Here is a 20,777-nt window from a genome sequence, read left to right as displayed (position 1 = left end):
AGAAAGATATTGCCACATATTTTTTCCTATTAGATGTAGTTTCGCAGGTATTTCTTTTGTTCTGTTCTCTATGTATTTTAGTTTAACCTCTGAATCAGAGTTAATATATTTTCCATTTTTGTAGTTTTCTTTGTCTATAGTTCAGTTCTGAGTTGTTCATTGCTATTGTGCAACTTAGTTGGGATATCTTCTACTAACCCTGACGCGTGTATGATTTCAGTACTCTTTATATTCATTCTTCGCATCATTTGGATTATACTTGCACATTAGAATAAGGCAAAATATTTGTTTATCAACAACGTTTAGATGAATACTGATGTCTTGAGGCAGCTAAGAACAGATTTCCACTACCTTGGAAGGCAAGCCAGAGCATATCAGTCATAACTGATACCCATTCTTCTGAGGGTGAAGAGGTGACCTATGTGATCGCCTTAGAGCATTTTCAATTTAAAAAGAGCATTTTAATACATTCAAAGGTTAAGTTTACACTGAGCTGGATGTGATCCTCCTCTGAATGCGCTGAGTCTCTCTGGTCAGCCTCTTCATGACTCACTTCCTCTCTCCACCACCTCTCTGCCTTCTCCCTAAGCTGTCACTCTCTATTTATGTAATGTCAGATGACAAGCTGTATATAGCCTAAGTACATCGGCCCTCTTCTACGCCTTCTGCATGCACGCTCTGAACTAAAGAGCAAACGCACATAAATTCGTAGAGTTGCCACCCTCTTTTTCATTCCTATGGCACGGATATTGAAATGTGTCCATTTTGGTAGAAAATGTTACCTCAAATATAATAGCAGATGTAAACGAAGAGGAAACGTATATGACTTTCAGCAGCCAATGAAGAGATGTCGGATAAAGAGGTTCTAGTTGTCCAACCAAAACATGTCAATTAGTTGTACAACTTTTAACTATTAACTAATAATTAAATTGACTTAAGATGTTTAAATATTTTTGCTATAGTTTGAGAAATACACAAAGACAAATTCCCTTCACGCACATACATATTCAGAGTGCATAAATCACCATGAGTGATTTTCACATTAGGCCAAAATCGCACACCCACTCTCCTGTGACTACACTTTACAGAGAGTGCTCTCACACACACTTTGCACTCTTCTATCATGTTCCTGTTCAACATCACCTCCCTCTTCACATGCGTCTGCTGTTTTCAGAGCCTCTTAAAAAAAAAACAAAAAAACAATAATAACACTTTCTGTGTTTATGTATCTTTATGTCAGTTGTGAAGAGAAACTTCTGCTGAATTGGTGTCTAAAGCTTTATGAGTATAATTCCTGTTGGAAAATGATTGAGTCAGTAACAAAATAAGATTGAAATAGATCCAATTTATTTTTAAAAAACTTAGGGAGATTATACAAAAATCAGAGACGAATAAAAGTTAGGAGTTAAGGCAGTGGGCGAGTTTCAACCACAATGAGGTGATTGACCTGACATTTACACCATAATGTGAGTCATGTTTGTTCATTTGTGTTTCTGAGAATCATATTTGTTTATTTTTTATTTTGATGACTAATACTACTGATGACAACATGCTTGATGACTCAAAACTCAAATCTGGCTTATTTGTGTGCCCAGAAACAAAAACAAGAATGTGTTAATGTACTTTAAGGCATTTTGAAATCTTTTTGGATCTAGTAACACTAAATCAAACAGATCAAAATGTATAAATGGCTTAAGAACCAATAGTGTGGTAAAATGTTCTCTTTGGACACTAGCAAAGTTTAAATTACATTGCGGCTTATCTCTTATTCAGAATGAATTGGGACTGCCCTGTGGGTTTCAGGACTTCAAAGACTATTAAAACATTGTTGAATAGCAAGGGATTTGGAAAATCTTGAATTCTCTCCTACAACTGTCCTCCACAGACAATAGCACCTCAACCCCACTGCAGAAATTGGGAATTGATTAGACTTAATTATTTATTCTGCGTTTTTCTATTCACTCCAGAAGAACTTTCCAGAGACAATTCACATTCCAGCTGACTTTTAAAGTCTTGATGCAAATCTTCATTACCATGAGAAGAGGTGTGAACTGGCTACGGTGATAACATTTTCTGAGATCTGCAGATTTCTCTGGATAAGTCAGAAGATCTGCAAAAGTCTTGGTCAAGACGACAAGAGATATCAAGAAATCAAGAAAGAGTCAGATGTGGCCTGCTCAGGTACAGCATAGAAAGTCACATTAAATGTGTCAACTATAACTATGCACACGCACTTCTTTAGTAACACAAAAAAATTGGAATATTTTATCTAAGTTTGATTGACAGCACCCTGGGATAGCAGCGGCATAGAAGCAGAGTAATCATTGCTTTTTAGTGGCCTACATCTTATTGGAGAATAACCTGTAGTCAGCCATGAATGTGAATAGAAACCACACTAAAATGTAACCTGACCAAAGTTAAATATGCATGCATACCCATGCTGCTTAATGCACAACAGCTGTTGAGCAGCTAATTAGTCAGGATGCTTTTAAACTAATGAACACCACTACAAAAAATATCAACGTATGTAAGGTTGATGAAAAGTAAAGATGTGCTTGCATTGTAGATTTTTAGTATGTCATGGTATTTTGCTGTAGCTCAGAATAATAGTCTGTTCTGCCAATAAAGCTTTATGAAAGCTTTTTACTGGTTACACCAAAAATAACTAATTAATTTAAGTGATACAGAGAAGAGGTGTTCATGCATACACATTTTTGTAAACTTGTAGTTCTTTACCATATGGATTGGTGAGTTTCACAATTCATTCACTTTCTCAATATGTGGCGTTTTTACTCATATACACAGTGTGTAGATATGAGTGTATAGACAAAATAATACACATTATTGAAAATCTAAGATTATAGCTAACATGAAGGTAGACTGGTTGAGCCTGCTGGTTGTATTAATCCATCTAATCAGCTAAGATGTGCCAGTTCACTCCATGTCTGCCAAACGTGGAGTTAATCTGCAGATTTTCTGGAAAGGTATTGAACATGTTGTACTTTTCAATGTCTTGTACAAACTTACATTTTTTATCTGCTTCCTAAATAACCCCTGCAGACTCACAGTAAGCTTATCAGACAGATTTATTCGGCCACCTGCAACATATTTTCACTTAGATGTTTGACTTAGAAAACAGTCTCACCCTTACATGTAATTTTGAAAGGTAAAAGATTTTGCTGGGTGAAAACAGCTTTGGACATTTGTAGCTTAGGTCTGATTTTTCCAGAAATAACCTGATGGTTTAAAAAACGTTTTTTGAAATAACAAAGGCCGTCTCGTTTGCTACTCACTCCAGGACATCTCTGTTGAACGGCTTCTTGCTGTTTCCTAGGAATTCCCCAATCATTTGTCGGCTGAGGCCCTTCCTCTGGAGCAGAAAGTGGGCTACGCCGATGGGCGTGTCTGGGATGAAACCGCGGGAGATCAGGAACTGAAGGCCTTTGTCAGGGTTTCTGGGACAGACAAGACAGAGAGAGAAGCATGCCAATTAGGAGGAATTCTCAGATGAAAATTTGAAGCTGGAATATAAATCCTAATTACTTCAAAGATATGATTTGGCCTGCACCATAGTATGTATGAATTAATGACAATAAGTTATTTATTTTAGAAACCGTTTGGAAGTTTATAGCGGACACATTTAATCACACGCAAAGTAAAAAGGAACTGCATCCTTTAGGGTTTCCCCTAATGTTCTTAACAGATTAAGTGAACATTTGAAGATTAGTAAAAAAAAAAAAAAAAAGTCAAGTCGCCGATCTATTTAAAAGATTGTTTTTCGCTGACAGCGCAACATGTTATGTGAACATGAATGAAGGAGTGATATCTCAGCTATTTATAACCGCTTTGTCACATCTTTTTCATTCTGGTCTTCATGAAGTGTTTAAATCACAGCTGTCTCATGAAGAAAGCTGTGCGTATGACCATGTGTGCGCCACGGCTAATGGGTTTAGTAGAGCGCAGGGAGGATAAAAAGCAGCACAGGAGGATGGGGAGGAGGCTGGAAGAGGACCAAACAAAGCAGATGTGCGGGAACAGCAGAGCAAGGGAGGACAAACACAGGCAGGACCGTCGCAAAGCATCTGCCACAAAAGCCTCATCAGTGCTCCCTCAGCTGTTAGCTCACCCTGTCAGCTGAAGGTGATGTTGTCTCGCCAAATGAATTTGGCAGATATCACTCACTTGATGTTTGCCCAACAACAGATGGATCACACATGGTGATTATTATTTGCAATCAGGAATGAACAGAGAGGAAAAGATTGGAAAATTTGAAGGAGATGAATGACAGAGAGATTTAGATGAGGGTGACTGTTTTCATTGGATAACTGTATGCAAGCGTCGACCGATTCCTGCAATGCAAAAGTAATCACTTTCAGGTGAACACAGAGTGTTGGGCATATTTATTCCATCCTGTAGCACAAATCTGGTTTTTTGTCTGCTTTTATTTTATAATTCACAGTTAAATTTTCCTCTTTGGTATAGCAGAAATCTTGATATTTGCTACATTTTTAATATGTTTCTTTAGATTTTGTTTCAAGTTGAAACATATGGAAATAATTAAGAATCATTGTGGTTTTCATTTTTAAGATTATTTACCAGAACTCCTGCTCCTCCTCCTGCTTTCACTAAATCGGAACAGATGCAAAAAGCGAATAGAACTCACTTTGAAAAAACAACAGTAAAAAAAACCTGGGGCAACTAAAACTATCACAACTCTTTCTACTAATCAACAGCTTACTTCATAAAAAAAGTCTTTTCTGTCCTGACGTCACAAATGTGAACAAGTAATGTTTGCCAACTTCTACAAAGACCTCCACTTGGACCCCGTAATTTGGTGAGATGAGACTAAAACTAATCTTTTCAGATGCAAACAACTCACATGGGTTTGATGTGAAACAAAGGAGAAATTTATTAAAGCTGTGGGTCTGTTTCTGGGAAAAGCACATTGAGAAGGGACAAAACATGCAGCTAAGATTTAAAGATTAGGAGTCAAATAACAAAAAACTGAATCAAGGACGAATAAAGTTGCCCTCCACCCTGACCTACAGGAATATTATAAATAAAAGGTCAATGAACCCTGAATATAAACTAAAAATGGGTCATCAATGGATCTCTCAACAAATTAATGATCAAAAATATATGGCTAAATGAACACTACTACAAAATTGACATTCCATGTCCATCTCTACAATCTGATCCAAAACAAAGTCAAAGCCCAAACAAATTATTTTTTAATATATGGTGTTTTCCCTCTGAATAAATATACTCAAATGAAGGTTGGACTTTTTTTACATTTTTATGTGTCATATAATATCACTGTAATAAAATACAATTAAGATTTTTACACATCTTTACCTATGGAATCAGTAAATGGGATAGGTGCTGTATAACTAATAATTTCACCTGCCAAAAATAGTAGTATAAATATATATGATCCTACAGCAGCAAAACCAATCCATAGCAAGGATAACAAAATTATGAAACAGAAGGCATTTTTTTAAGAAATGTAAACCAGAAACAGGGTAATGACAAATACACAGCAAAAAAATAAATAAGGTATAGAAAACAAGGCACCGTTTTACAATAATAGAACTTACTTTTAGATAATGTTGGTGGACGATATTAGTCTACTTTTGTAAAACAATTTTGTTTTCCCTGTAGCCGTTGTGCTTTATCTAAGACTGCTGCAGCATTCTTGTTTTTTTTTTTCTACTTTTTCTAAAAGTTGCGTGCCACACCTCAGTGTTACAACATGGAGACCCTCGTAAAACTGGTTAGTCAGCACAGCAGGGACACTATGGAAGTTTCATGTACATAAGAAATATAGGCCATTAAGCTTTTTGTTTCTCCATCTTGGTGTGCTCTCATGAATAAATATCCCCCCTGCCCTCACACACACTCACACTTTATTGACTTTCTCTTAATTGCTTATGAACAGATGAACTGCGGCAGCACATCATATCTGTCTTTTTATGACTCACACTAGACCTCAGCTGTCAGCGCTGTATGTTGTCAGAGTTCTGTGACTAACCAGAGACAAACTGAAGGTTGGTTAGCCACGCTTTGCATATTCTGAGCAGCATCATGATTGCGTGGTGTGTGTGTAAACATGACGGGGCCCAAAATTATTGCAAAACGCATGAAACTGCTCCTGTCCGTCAACAGTACCGTTTCACTAAATAGTACTTAGTGAAATGGTTAGGTTTTCCTCAAGTTCATGTAAAAGTGTCTTGAATGAGTATCCACATTTCCTAAACTTTTCAAACTGCTTGCAACAGTTTTTTAACAGCAGTGCATGTCAAAACCCAGGATGAAAATGTACATAACAGTGAAGTGGAAAATAATATTTTTACAATTAAAAAATCTAAAGTGTACTGAGTCGAGGCTTTGTTGAGCTCCCCGCTGCTGCAAGCATTTTGGGGACCAATGTTTGTTTCACCTTTGCACAGCTAATGTACATTTTTGTGTACTCTTCTGTGCAAAATGCTGAGATTTGATATAAGACATCTGTGAACACATTTTTTATTTCTTGGTCTTCTGCTCCTTCCACCTGACCAGATTATCTGTCCCCATAAAAAAATAAAATCTGCTAGAACCATTGCTTTTGTCTATACTTATTGTTTATTTTAACAAGCATTTTCAAACCATTTTTGCAGAATTTTTCTATGAAACGTTTGTGCAAAGCCTGAGCATAGACTTTGACCCATGCTACTGAGTTCTAGGAAAAACTTGCGCAGATTCTGGTTCTTCTATAATTTAGCCCTTATTTAAATATTTTACATAAATCTATTACATATAAACTCCTACATATTTAGTGATAGTTTTCCTTCACACAGTGTTATGCACTGTGTGAAAATTAAAGGTCAAAAACTTTAATTTTGAGCTTCACAGATGAGTTGTCCACTGAACATCTCCCAGCTGAGAACTAAATGTCTGTAGTTAGTTAGGTGCAGACGCACCACACTGTATAGATTTCTATTTCTACTTTTAAAAATCCTATATCATTTCGCTCCCATTTCACTTTACGTTCCATTTTATTTTGGTAAATTACATAAAATCCTAATCCAACACATTGGAGTCACAAAAACCAGAAAAAGGTTCAAGAAGGATTAGCATTTTGGCAAGTCACTGCTGTTGTTGCCATTTAGAATTTGTTTCTAATCGGTTCCTGTCAAATTTACTTTGGCTTGATCGGGTGCTGCGTTATGTTATTAAAGGATCTTTTCAAATGTTTTATTTATTTATTTTTTTCCTACATACTTCGAGCGAAACGGGATAAAATGGCACTGAGTTCTGGGAATGAAGAATTAGAACGTCTCCCTCTGTTTGACATCTGGATTTTAGAGTTTGTAATTATGCGGCGGGTCGTTCAGCGCTGGGGGCAGAATGTTAACACAGTCAAGGATCGTGCGTTCATAAACAGACACCCGCTACGTCTCAATAAGTACACACATGCAGTCAGGTTTTTGTGAAGCACTTGCCTCCTGACGTGCAAGATTTCTCTAGAGGAATCTGGCATGCTTTGCTATCTTAATTAGCCCTGCTTGACATATGTACTTAATATATCTTTCACACACTCACTCTTCACATTGATATTTCTTTAATTTATGCAGTTCTGATGGTGCTTCATTTTCGTCAAGATCCAGGTCTGCCACGAGCCGCTCTAATGGTTAATCATTGTGTTCACTACACGAGCATGAAGAGACAACACTGGGAAAAGGTTGAGAGAAAGACGACTTGATAAAGTTTTCTTCCTGAATTTGGCGAGAATGACAATGACTGTCATGACAAGAATAAGCTGTAGTGTCAAATCTTCAACACAAGAAATGCAAGAAAGCGGGAAGATATGTGACATTTATGACTATTTCTTATATGAACGCCTTTCCCATCTAACACCTATCGAACACGCTCCTAATTTCTTATGTCTCTCACATCTCCTCCCTATTGCTGCTATACTCATCCGTCTTTTTATTCTTGGACGAGCTTGCACATAAACAAAAGCGGATATAGACATTTAATGAAAACACCTGAACACCCTCTCTTTAAGTCACTTTATATGAAAATACTCGTTAGTTCGCTTTGCAAACATTGTGCACACGGATTTGGGTTTTAGCGTACCTCTCTCTTTGTGCCTATGTGAGCTTTTTTGTCTGCATGATCAAGCAATACTAAAGTTTTAGCCCAAAGCAAACGCTGCTGTTTAAGATGCAAAGGATATCACAGTGCAGGTAAGAGGAGGTGGAGGATATGAAGTGGTGGAACTAATAACCCTTAAGCTCGATTGCCTTTCTATCTCTCATTCTCTTTACTTTTCATTTTTTTCTTACTTCCTGTTTTTAATCTTCTTCTACCCTCTCAGTCAGTTTATTACAAGTGGGGTTATCGCTCAAAGTTTTTGATCTAGGGGATATAGACAAGTGTTTGTAAAAAGGGAAAAAATAGGCAAAAAAAAGGTGATTGACAGCGCTGAGACCCTCCTCCTGGCTCTGATTGATTGTTTTTGACAAAACAGTGTATTTCTCTAGATGACAACAGAATCAAATGAGTAGGCCGAGGAGATTGATTTATTTTCACAGATTATGTTTCATATTATACTGTCAAGACATAGTCACAGTTTTAACAAATCTATTAAAAAAAAAGTGTGTAACTTCTTTAGCAGAAGTTACACACTGTACTTTTAAAAAGTAAGAGCAGGAATACTTGTGGACTGATTACCAACGTTTTCTTAAGCAAAACAACTTTCTTGTGTGATAAGAACACAAAATGTGTCCTAATTTATAGTTATTTCTCTTGCCATGCCGATAATGATTTCTACAGATGGATGACATTAACTTACCATGCAGACGTCACTGAAGAAAAGTCAGGATTGTATAAATGACGCAGTGACAAAAACAAAACAAAACAAAACATCAAACTAGAATTACTGAAACTCTGCTAAGACATTGTGAGATGTAGACACCAAATGCAAGGACATAAAGGACATCTGATAAAAAAAAAATTTTTTTAAAGGGAGGGTTGAAAAACATGGTTAAAACTTATGTCTACTTTCCTTCAGGGAGGAATAATGAAAGTTAAGTCAAAAGTTTAAATCAAAATAAAGTGTAAAAAAAAAATGTGTGAAATTGCTGCGTAAAATTTGGTTATTTCTACATAAAAACAAAACAAAAACAACTGTTGTCTTTTTTGTCACTACTTTGCTTGTTTCCGCCTCGCAGACTGCAGAGAAAAATCCTGTTCTTATTTGAAAAGGTTATTTTATATTTTCTGGGGTTTTAGCCTTCCGGCTGCCCTCAGCCTCACGTCAAGAGTGACAAAATCAAAACCAGGGAAGAACCTCGCAGGGCACGCCGCAGTCACGTGCCAGGTGTTGACAAAATGGTAGAGAGAAATGGAAAAAATATGTCGGCATGGTGAAAAAAGTAAAAAGTCAGAATTATCTTTTTCTATAATCTAACATTTTTGGATTTGATGCAGTAACTGAGCGGAAAAGATCCAGCTGTTTTCAGTATCAGCGTGGTGGTTAAGAAGAGCAGAGATATGCGAAGCTTTTTAAAGGAACATATTTTCTGTGATGTGCAAGTTTCTGATTTACTCAGGTTGTGAGACAGTAAAAGAGAGCAAGACATGAAGATCATAAAGGACTAGTTGAACAGAATATAACACGTATGAGCAGTTTTATCCTATTGATCTTTGAGAACTTTTGAGATCTTTTATAGAGCATGTTGGATTTGGGTATAATGGCAGCCTTTTGAAAATCTCAGAATCAGAATCTTGTGCACACATATCCAAAGAGTCCCTCCCTTACCCCAAAAAATAAAATCTTTTTTGTGCCCTTTCAATATCTGTTTATTAATAGAACAAATGTGGCCCACCAGCACAAGCTGTTAATGGTACGAGAAGCTTTGTAAAATCTACTTAGAGTGAAATTATCAATGCCAAATAAAAATATTAGGTACAAAGTAATTCTCTTTTGTTCACCATGTTTCATTTTGCCTCCATTATAATTTCATGGTAATTATGACTACAAATCATCCAGCACTTTTACTGTAAAGCAGACGTTGGTGCATCCATGCATTAAATGTGTCTGGACAGAGCAAGTGTTTTTTTTAAAGGGTGACCCATATCCCTGTCTTGTTGTTTTGAAAATACCAAATATTTTTTACAGAAACAGAAAATGGAAAATAATTGACTTCACCCCAAATTAGAGATAAATAAATCCTTTTTTTTTTCATTCCCAGCAAATTCTTTGAATTCTACGGTTTTGACCAAAAAGTTCCATCATCATGTCAAAGGTCAACAAAACATAAGCACATGATACTGTACTGTAAGCACGTGATACTGAGTATTGCCATGGCATCAATTCTGAATAACCCCAACATTCCTTACTTTTTTGCCTTAATCACAGTCTTCAATCATTCTTTGTGGGATTTAGCATATATTCCTCCAGTATAGGCATTGAAAACAATAGAAATGTATGTAACTAGGGTAAAATAAAATTGAATTAATGGCCCTCATAATATTTGATTTTATAAAATATTGCATCTGAACAGTTTTGCGCCATTTTGCATGAATGAACCTTGATGAAAATTGTGATTGAATACAGTTGGGCAGCTCTAGCACAAAGGAACAGGCACTATGTTCCACATCTAGTCCAAAAGCACACCTGTAGCCCTGCAGGGAGTGCAATAATGAATGAGATAAAGCCCAGAGCCAGCAGGATATGATTGCCACCTTATTTTGGTGGAAACCTATGTGGCCCTTTTGCACATATTCCAGGTTGATACCGTCTCTTAATGGTTTCTCAGAGCTGTCAAGTCAGAACAAAGAGAAAATTGTAAATTGTTGAAAAATACAAATTCTAGCATTTTTTACTTCATCAGTAATAGCGTTTTTTGTTTTTTTTTATTATTGTGCATCTTGACAGATTTTTTTGAATAAACGTCAGATCTATTTTCTGGAAATATCAGTGCAGACCACTTTAAACATTATGTGGTGTTCAAGGATTACTTCAACCCAAACCCCCCCCCCGCAATATTCTTATTCCTATCGTGTCCAACATAAGCCTGGTGTTCAAATGTCTTCCTACACTCCTCTGTCTCAGTAACCGCAAAGTTCGCATCTGGTAGTTTTTGTTGGATTTCCCTGTACAATGGGGATCAGAGAGGAAAAAGTGCTTTCCGCTGCTCTTTCCTGTCCAGAAGGCCTTATTACAGTTCAGGTACACATGCAGGAGGAGTGGAGTAACAGATTGTTCCATAAATCTTTCTGTTCACACAGTGTCGTATCTGTAATAAATCTGCTGTCACATTTCTTTTCACTCTTTTTCAGTTCATAAGAATTACATAGAAAAGTTTGACAGAGTATTCTGCACAAGAAGAACAAGTGAGACTCCCACATGTACAGTTGTAAAAATATTCACATCCCTTTTTCTCTTTTCGTCACGGCACAACCACAAAGTTTTTTGAATTTTATGTGTGGCAACAGAAGGTAGAGCATAACTGTGAAGTGAAAGGAAAATGAGACATGATTTTAAAGGGGCAGTATCCTGTAAAATTGACTTTTTTAGCTTTATATGAAGTTATAATGTTAATCTCAAATCAAAAACATGCCAGGGGTTTTGCTTCTCTCTTAAAGAGACAGAGGCCCAATTTCAAGGCATAATTGCTAAGTCAATTATGTTTCCTTTTTGTGTGGAAAAACATAACTTTTTTAAGTTACTTTTTAGAGCAATTTTATAACTGAAGGTAATATATAATAAGACATAATGGCATGATTGCGCTCTAAAATTGCACTATGTTTGTGGAAAATATAAAATAAATTGCTTCCATGTATTTTTTTAAATCAGTCATTCCCTTTGGAATGCAAGAAAAAATTTTAGAAAAGTTCAAAGGTTGTTGTACAATGCACTGTAATACAAAATGTTTGGTCTTTGCATTTTAGAAATATAAAAACAGTTTAATAAAATTTATGAACCTTACACAAAAAGTCAAGATTTAAAATGCTCTACCGTTCAAACATATTTCATTTTTTCTCGTTTGTGTCACAGTTTGCATTTGTTCTAGAATTCTAATGAGATTAAATTTAAAGATTAAAGAATTTCATCACTCACAGATTGAAGAGGTTGAGGCCGATCCGGTACAGGCGTTTCCGCATGACGTCGGTGGAGAGCGTGGGGGATTTACAGCTGGCGGGATTCTCACAGTGGTAGCGTGGAAGGCTGAGGATCATAGCCTGCAGCGCCTCTTTGGATGAGGCCTCAGACGTCGAGCGCGCCTCCGTCGACGTGCTGCTGCTGCTCATCTGCTCCGAGCTGTTGTCCGCCGTCTCTGAGCCGCATCTCTTGACGTCAAGAGGCTCCACCATAGGAGAGCTCCTCGGCAGCGTGGGCTCCTGAAGAATGGGGACATGAGCGGGCTCAGTCGGTGGTGGTGGTGCCACCTCGTCTAAACTTTGAATGGCAGACATCTTATCAAGGGGGGTGAGAGGAGGTTGGATCTCATCACTCAGCTCCTCTTCACTAGGGGGAGGGGCAGGAAATTCAACTTCCTGTTCATCTTCTTCTATTTCTGTCTCTGCCGGGAGTGGTGGGGGCTCTTGAGGTGGTGGTGGGGCATCTATTGGTTCTGTGGGGGCCTCTGGAGGTGGGGGTTCATCTGATGGTCCATGTGTGAGAGGGCCTGGTGTGGAGTTTGTGGTTGAGGAAGTGGTTGTTACAAAGGTGGAGGCCCCTTGTTGAATACAGCTGCCAAGAGTGACTGAGGTTGATGATTCCATGACTGAGGATGAAACTCTGAAGTTCTGGCTGTCGATCTGCACTGTTACATCCCGGAAGGCCATCATCAGCTTACTTGCACTTCTTGACAGGTCATTTGGGTCAACTGGACTCTGATGAACTGCTGTTTGTCCCACACTACCACCTTCGCCGCTCCCTTCCACACCCGAAGCGGCCGATGCTGCTGCATTGAAGGAGTCGGTGCTGAACTGATAGGCGCCGCCTTCGTGCAGCGAACACATGGTCTTCAGGCTCCAGTTGCTGAGTGCGTCATCAATAGACTTTGCCAGTGACTGGACCTGTTCTGTGAAGGAGTCCTCCAGGTCGGTCAACGTGCTGCCAACAGAGGCGGGCAAAGACGGCGAGCGCACCAAAGGAATGCCTGCCAAGTTGCAGCCTTCTGCCAGGGCCCGTTCAGCAGAGAACCCCTCTGTGTTTTGCACACGGACTTTGCGCAGGGAGATGCGTCGGGGCAGGCGACTCTCCAGGAGAGAGTTGCGGATCTTCTCAAAGTTTTTGCTGAGCTGGTACTGGCGGAAGGCAGTCTGGATCTTGCAGGCAGCACGGCGAGAGATGAGGTGGCCGCCGTATTTGTGCTCTAACATTTCGATCTAATAAAGACAGAGAGACATAGATGAGATCATACTTAATTGTTTTATGTTTTTAACATCTTAAGAAACAGAAAGTCATCTGAGATAACCTGTTTAATTACAGGCTGATGGCATTAATTATGACATTTGCTACCTTGGAAATGAATATTCGGAACAGACAATGCAAACATCTTTTTTTTTTTTTTTTTTTTGAGAATTACAATGGAATGGCTTACATCGAACTACTTTTGTGAGTGCCAGTCATTTTAATCTAATTGAGGCAAAGCTTAAAACCTGATTATTGGAGCTGCTGTCCATACAATCTGTTTCAGTTTTACCTTTTGTAAAACAACAATTTTCAGTGTGATGAGCAAAGCTCAGGAAGGAAAACTCAAGAAGATTTATCGCTATTCATACAGTAAAATGTGGCTCTGGATTGTATTTACTCAAGGGGGCTGAAAACAAAGGCGTTCCACTTATTTTTCTGTTACCTTACAATGATATATGACACTGCATTGGTCTATAATATGAAAACCTAATAAAACCCTAAAGTTTCAATGTATTGCAACATGATTAATATCAAAAGTTCAAAGGGTATTTGTGACATTTTTTGCAAGTCAATAGATAATGGGACTACTTTAGCAATTTTCTCACAGTATTTTAAACAAATCTTTATAAGCTCAAACATAATTTCTACAGTAATGCTGTCATAGCCTAATTGTCATTCCTAGAGCCTGTGAAAATTGACTCAAGTAGTGTAGGAAATGGAAAAGAGTTGGAAAATTGCCATTCTCATCTGGCAGCTTCTCAAACACTAGATAAAACCTCTTTAAAATTCCCAAAACAGTGAGTCTATTGGGATCTTCTGAAGAGCCCAGAAATAAGTGCTTATCTTCACAAGTCACTCTGAGATCCTTTTCATTCAGTCCTAAACTAATGTGATTTCTAGTTTTGTACCAAGTCTTTAAAGGACAAGAGAGCTGAGGAGATTTTAGCCTTGACAGATTTGAATTGAAAATTGACGAAGTATACATTATCAGTATTTCTAATTAGAAATCTCTATTTATAGAAAAATGGGAGTTGGCTTAAGAAACTAGAAATTATTTCTATTCTTTCACTTCTTGCAAGAATTCAACATTGCTTTGGTATCACAATTACAGGCATAAATGAGGAATAGTTTGGTGCACATAAAACAACCCTCCTGTCAACTCAACTTGTAACTTTGATCTTCTTTTACTTAAGTGCAGGACAAAGTCATCACACCAGCTTGGGCAGACTTCCATTGAAAAGCACCGATAGACTATAATGGCCCCTGGGTTAGCAATTTCTGATAAGTGGCCAGCTCAACAAGATGCTGCTTCTGGCATTGTCATTGGAAGAACAGAAATCACATGGAAAGCTCTTTAGAAAAAGTAAATGACACCGAAAAGCCATCTCATCTAGCCCATTTACATTTCTCTGCAGAGGCTTTGCGAGCAAAGTGAAACGTACGGAGAATATTAAGGTAGTTTCTGAAAAGGACATAGGCCTACAGCTATACTGTATCTGCAGCAGCTGTCATGTCTGGTCAAACTCAGTGTGAATATTTATCAATTTTTAACTGAAACTGCTATTTACTGGCTGCACTTTATCTCCAACTAAATTCTCCGTTAGGCACTTTATAAAATGTGCATTGTCATAATAATAATGACCTTACTGATTGGAGAAGTGTCCCTTATCTAAACCAATTCTGCAAAACATCAGCCGTCGAGGTGTCCTTGAGTCCAGAGATTAGTTGTGTAGTATTTGATTGGATGTGGCAGTTGATCTTATTTGCTTAGCTTTCATTTTAGTCTGGGCTGGGAAGCATTTGGTCCATGTTGCTGTCTTTACTCAAGGGTGAAACTGATACTTTTGGTCATTCAACCAGAATTATGACAACTAAAAAGAACAAAGATATTACAGTTGGAGAGGAAGGTGAATCAAATCTGATATCATGTTAACACAAAAAGCATTGGAATGACAGTTGAGCAGCAGTACAACTCAAATTGCTCTGTAGCTTTGTTGACTGAGATTTCAATGCTCTTTTTTTTTTTGCATTTTTATCCAGCAATGCAGAAGTTTCACACTAAACACAGCTGCTTGTACTACATTCTCTTTATCTTGTTTAGCTAACGTTACTTAAAATTCTGAACTAAAGTCAGTTAGCCTCTTGAGGGATGAACTCTATCTTCTTAAGTATTTCAATGTAAATATTATTTGACTTTAGGCAAAAAGTTAAAAGTCTTAAACTGATATTGGGTGTGTGCTTGTGGGAGTCCCCAACAGATATAAACAAAACATAAGTGTTACCTTCTACATAAGAAAACAACTTAAGATCACTAGTTACTAAGTGAAGTCCTCTTCTAGTTTGCATATATATTCATCTCTATGCATGCAATCAAAATTTCAAAGGCATGACATGTGGGAAAAGACAACCCTGGAAATTTTTAAGGACTACAAACTTTTGACAATTTTTTATGTACTTATATAAAACAGGTCCAATTCTTTTTCTCTGGTCATTCAAAGACATCTTGTCAGAGTTGCTTAAACTTTATTTTTTTTATCATAATTGGGGGTTTTTTCTCCTAAAATCTATCTGGTATACTGTACATGTGCACCGCTGCTACAGAACTGAAGCAACTGCAGATAAAATTTTACGGCACTAACTCAGTAAAACTACGTAATCTAACGTGACGCCATGCAGATGCTTCACTCACCTTGGCATGCAGCCTTAAAGTAAAACGGACGGCATCACTTACATTGGGATTGATTTGGCTAATAATATTTTGATTACTTGAGGCTCTTAATGGAGCTATGAAATTTAATTTGACCATATAACGTGATGGAAATGATTCAAGTAATGTATCCTCTACTGTTACATCAGAACACCATCAATCTCAATACAGTATACACAAACCGTTAGGAATCCAACTGCATCAAAACTGCAGAATAGATACTTAATAGATATATCATGACTTATTGTTCTATAAAATCCCTTTATTTCCTCAAGTTTAGACCCACCTAAAATATTTTTAAGACTCCCACATGGTGTGCAGCAGGGTCATTTTTCTTACAAATAAAAAATACCACCACAAATGGTTCAGGAAATGGTTCTTTAATTAACTGACTCATGTCATTGGAAAAAAAGAATTTTATCCCTTCCTGTTTGTGAGCGGCAGAGTGGGTAGAGTGTGGAGAAAGAAAAGGTCATTGATGCAAATGGACAGATGAAAAGAGCACAAGACACATGAAAACAAGTGTGTCAAAAAGAAGGTCACATATACAAAAAGGGGTTGTGAGACAGATGACCGCACTAAGATTGGCACTGTTAAAAATTCACCCTATTAGCCCCCTGTCAACTCTACTTGTGATTACTTCACTAAGCTGAGATGGGGAGAAAGATTATTTTGGTAGCACAGTCATTTGAGAGAATGGCAGTCCTCCGTTCCTCTGCTGTTTCTAAATCAATTTTGACAGACAGATCAGCACCATAATGACCTCCAGTTCCCCTCCGAATGAGAAACGAAAAGGTGCTGAAAAGATAATAGCACGCAGGTTGGGTTTGCATTAGTAATTTTCCTCAAAGTTAAGGGCATGAATGAGAATAAATGAGAAAATATCAGCAAATTATATTAATAGTCAATGACTTAATTTGAAATATAAATATCTAAAGTAAAGGACACAAGTCTGTCAGCTCTCTTTACCACAAAACATGACATAATGGGTAACAAACTATAATGAAAAAGATTTCCCCGTAAAATAACCTTCTCCGAAATGTGTTATATATCACCTCAAAATTTATGGGAGCATTCACATACTGTGCGTCATTTTCCACTTGAACATGTCAAAATATGAACTTAAACACTGCCCCTTTAAAATGTTAACTGGAAAACAACTAAATCAAATTTCTGCCTTAAATAATGTTGAGGTAGACAGTCTGTTCCAAATAAGACAACACACCATTAGATCCCACATGTGCCAAAAAAAGACACACAAAAAATAATCAAAATGCAAAGGAAGGATTATTAGCTTTCAAGCTCATGCAAGCAGTTTTTACAACATAGAAACATTCGCATGATTAATGACATGATTATGATTATATAATAGTAAAGGGATTTAAGGAATGCTGACTGTAATGCAAAACAAGGATGACAATGGAAAAAGTCACATGTTATCAGTAGAAGGCAGACATGTTTTGTTGGTGCATTTATGGTAAGCAGGATTACTGACTTAGATGAAGTGGGAGATAATCTGGAACGTATTTGAAATGTATGTTTTTCCTTTACAATTTCCTGAATTTAAGTGAAATAGAAAATTAAGATCAGATCTAAAGTGACCAATAAGAAACACTTGCAATTTATATTGAAGAAGCAATTTGATGTAGATATTTCCAATTTAATCTTAGCTGAACTGCATTCTATTCATTTGATTGGTGGTGTTGGCTTCTCATTCCAACATGTTGCAAGAATCAGTGCATACTAAAAAAATAACTGGAGTGAAATTTTAGGGATACAAATGTTATCACAGTTTTGCTTGAGTACATTTAGTTATATTCAATTACAATTCAAATTATGTTTCCAAAGCACGTTAGAAATTAAATTTAAGACTTAAAATTTAAATTAGACATACTTTTATGACGTGGTAAGTGAACAGCAAAGGGAAAACACAACATCTAAATGAAAATCTACACATTTAAAATATATTCAGTTTAGAAAGATGTCACAAGTTTCACAGGTTTTAATGCTCAGATTTAAGTGACTTAAACAATCCATCACCAGGTTCTTCCGTGGCAATAAAGGTATCGCCCAGCAGATCCAATTACTTTGACATTGATCCAGAGATCCATCAAGTCCCTACACCCCCACGTGTGTGGACAGAAAATCAATCCAGGCGATCGTGTGTCTCAAGCCTCGTTGACAGGGAGATAGTAGAAAAGAGGGACTCTCAGATCTGAGATTAAAAAAGCGAAGGGGGAGGTTAAAAGAACTTTGAGCCTCGATTAAAGGAGTGATGGGGGAGGAAATCCAGTCAAAATGGAGTGAATAGAGATGACAGGGGGGTGTTGGCAAACCATCCTTCACAAGTACATTCTACAAGTTTCAGTGGCAGCTCCATTAGCAGAAGTGAATCCTCTGACTTTTATTAGAGGAACTCCAATAAAATATCATATACCAAGGTATATGATATGAAAAATGCACATTTGTCACACTGAAATATATTTAGAAGATTAGAAACACTTGTTTCCAACAGCTACTTTTTTTTTTTTTACCTTTAAAAGTAAAACTGGGAAACTAAGCAGAAACAAATAGTGATGCCACAACCCAAATTTACAAATTTAGATTGGGGCCAATCCAATATATGGGCAGAAGGAACAGAGAATGACAGTCTTTTTATTAGCATTTCTTGTCCTCTACTGCAGGTGATAACATCAATTGCAACCCCACTGTGTCTTAAGTAGTTTTTATTTTTATACAATCAAAGCCTATTCCCTTGCGCCTATCTCGTAAGACTTACAGGCTATTTTATTGATATAACCCTGTCTGAAGAAACTCTACAGCATTTTCTCATGGAGCTCTCAGTCTGTTTTGCACATTGTGTTGAGGTTGATTTGCAGAAACTCTGGCAGGGTCAAACTATACTGTTGCCAAGAAAAACAGAAAGGAGAGACAGCAGCATTCTGAGACTCAATGGTGAGTGAATTATTTAAGTGCGACACAAAACTAAAATAGACCACGTAATGCTGATAGAACATAGTGTTATTTTACTGGATGTAAATGGTATTGATTTTATTGACGCAACAGGCTAGAACTCAGTAGGGGTTAATGTCTGTTCCTAAATCACTCAAATCATATTGATGGCACAGTGAAATAAAAGCATGAAAATCATCAAAGCTTCAAAAATTACTCTTCATAAAATGCTGTTGATTGTGTTTTGAAATATATTTCATAGGTATAGGAAGGGACTGAAAGGGATTTAAAGGACACATTTTTGGTCAGTAAAATCAATAAAGAAAACATTTGAAGAACCCAAAAGAAAATTTTGGACTAACTGTAACCCGCCTTACCTGCTCGAAAATCCATGGGCTGAAGAATGTTGTTGAGAGGAATGACGATGGAAATGGATGGTAAATGTTTAATGGCTCTTGAAATGGGGATGATTATGTGATGTGGATGATTTCTGTTACCCTGGTGAAAAACATGATTACAAGACAGACCTGTGAACATGGAAGTCACTGTACAAATACAACTGTTTAAAAGAAACTATTAAAATGCCTTAAATGTTATAATTGACTTAAGTCAGTAAAACAAAACTGTTACACTTTTTAAATATTTTGAAACAGAGATTTCAAGTTTAGCTTCACAATATCAAGTGAAGATGTTGATGAAATGATAGCATGACAATGATAATGTTATGATAGTGGATAAACATCCTTAAAACCCATTTTAATTATCCACAATCACCAGAAGAACTCACACAAATAGCAACAAATATCTTATTAAAGCAAATCAAATATGTCAATATGCCCTGGTTATCATTCAGAAACTGAGCCACACCACAGAGTCTGACCACAAAAAGTAAAGCAGACACAAGCCAACACAATCTATCCACCCCCTCCCCACGCCCCAAAACATACCAACATACCCCCCATCCCCAGGACAACCATACCTGCTTGTTTTTGAGGTCAAGTGAGAGCTCATAGTCAGAGGAGGCGGAGTGTGATCCGGCCCCATTGCGCTGCACCCTCAGGGGTGAGGCTGTGTGATGTAGACTGGCCCTTCTGCCTGCACCGCCTCCTTTTGCTCCTCCCTCTTCCTCGTCCTCTTCCCCTTGCGTTGGCTGGCCTTCGCCGCTCTCACCTTGCACTTCATCTCTTTCATGTCTTGTCTTTGCCTCAGCAACCTCCTCTGATTTGTGATTCTCTGCCTCAACCGCCATCTTCTCCTCACGGCAAGGCGACGGGGCTTCAGGAGGGTCCTGTGGCACGGCATTGGTCACAGACTCATCTTGGGGCGGAGGATCAGGCTCTGGTGAAGGCTCGGGTTCAGGTTCGGATTGGGGTTCAACTTCCAACTGTGGCTGAGGTTCAGCCTGGGGCTCTGGCTCAGGCTGGGGCTGTGATGGCAGAGTCTGGGGTTCAGGCTTTTGTTCCTGCTGTTGCGGCTGTTGCTGTGGTGGTTCTGGTTCTGGTTGTGACTGGTCCTCACCCTGCGGCTCCCCCTCACCTCCCTTCCCTTCCTGCCCCACAGATGAGTCCAGGGAAAGTTCATCGCTGCAGAGAGGAGGAGAAAACGCAGAGTGAGGTTGCTGCTGCATCCGTGGTGAGCTCTGACTTCTTCTCCAGGCTGCCTGGGTTTAGAGGTAAGGTGACCTTTGTTTGTGTGTTTCATCCCTCA

At 37.9% G+C, this 20,777-nt stretch overlaps 1 protein-coding gene across 4 annotated transcripts in view; it reads right to left on the bottom strand.

Annotated features, from left to right (window-relative positions):
* iqsec3a (IQ motif and Sec7 domain ArfGEF 3a) overlaps positions 1–20,777 on the bottom strand; it is a 90,932-nt gene that overhangs the window by 24,913 nt on the left and 45,242 nt on the right. For 2 of the 4 annotated variants that reach the window (XM_044108779.1, XM_044108780.1), the window contains exons 3-5: positions 20,050–20,653; positions 12,110–13,383; positions 3,294–3,455 (exon numbers count right to left, since the gene is read on the bottom strand). In XM_044108779.1, the coding sequence (XP_043964714.1) occupies positions 3,294–3,455; positions 12,110–13,383; positions 20,050–20,653 (2,040 nt within the window). Of the gene's footprint in view, positions 1–3,293; positions 3,456–12,109; positions 13,384–19,447; positions 19,554–20,049; positions 20,654–20,777 lie in introns of those variants that run through there. The other 2 variants (XM_044108782.1, XM_044108783.1) reach the window with 2 other exon arrangements.

This window comes from Gambusia affinis, linkage group LG23 (genome assembly GCF_019740435.1).
Source record: "Gambusia affinis linkage group LG23, SWU_Gaff_1.0, whole genome shotgun sequence".
Lineage (NCBI taxonomy): Eukaryota > Metazoa > Chordata > Actinopteri > Cyprinodontiformes > Poeciliidae > Gambusia > Gambusia affinis.
Note: the sequence above shows the minus strand (reverse complement) of the source record. Positions and strands in the feature narration are given on the sequence as shown.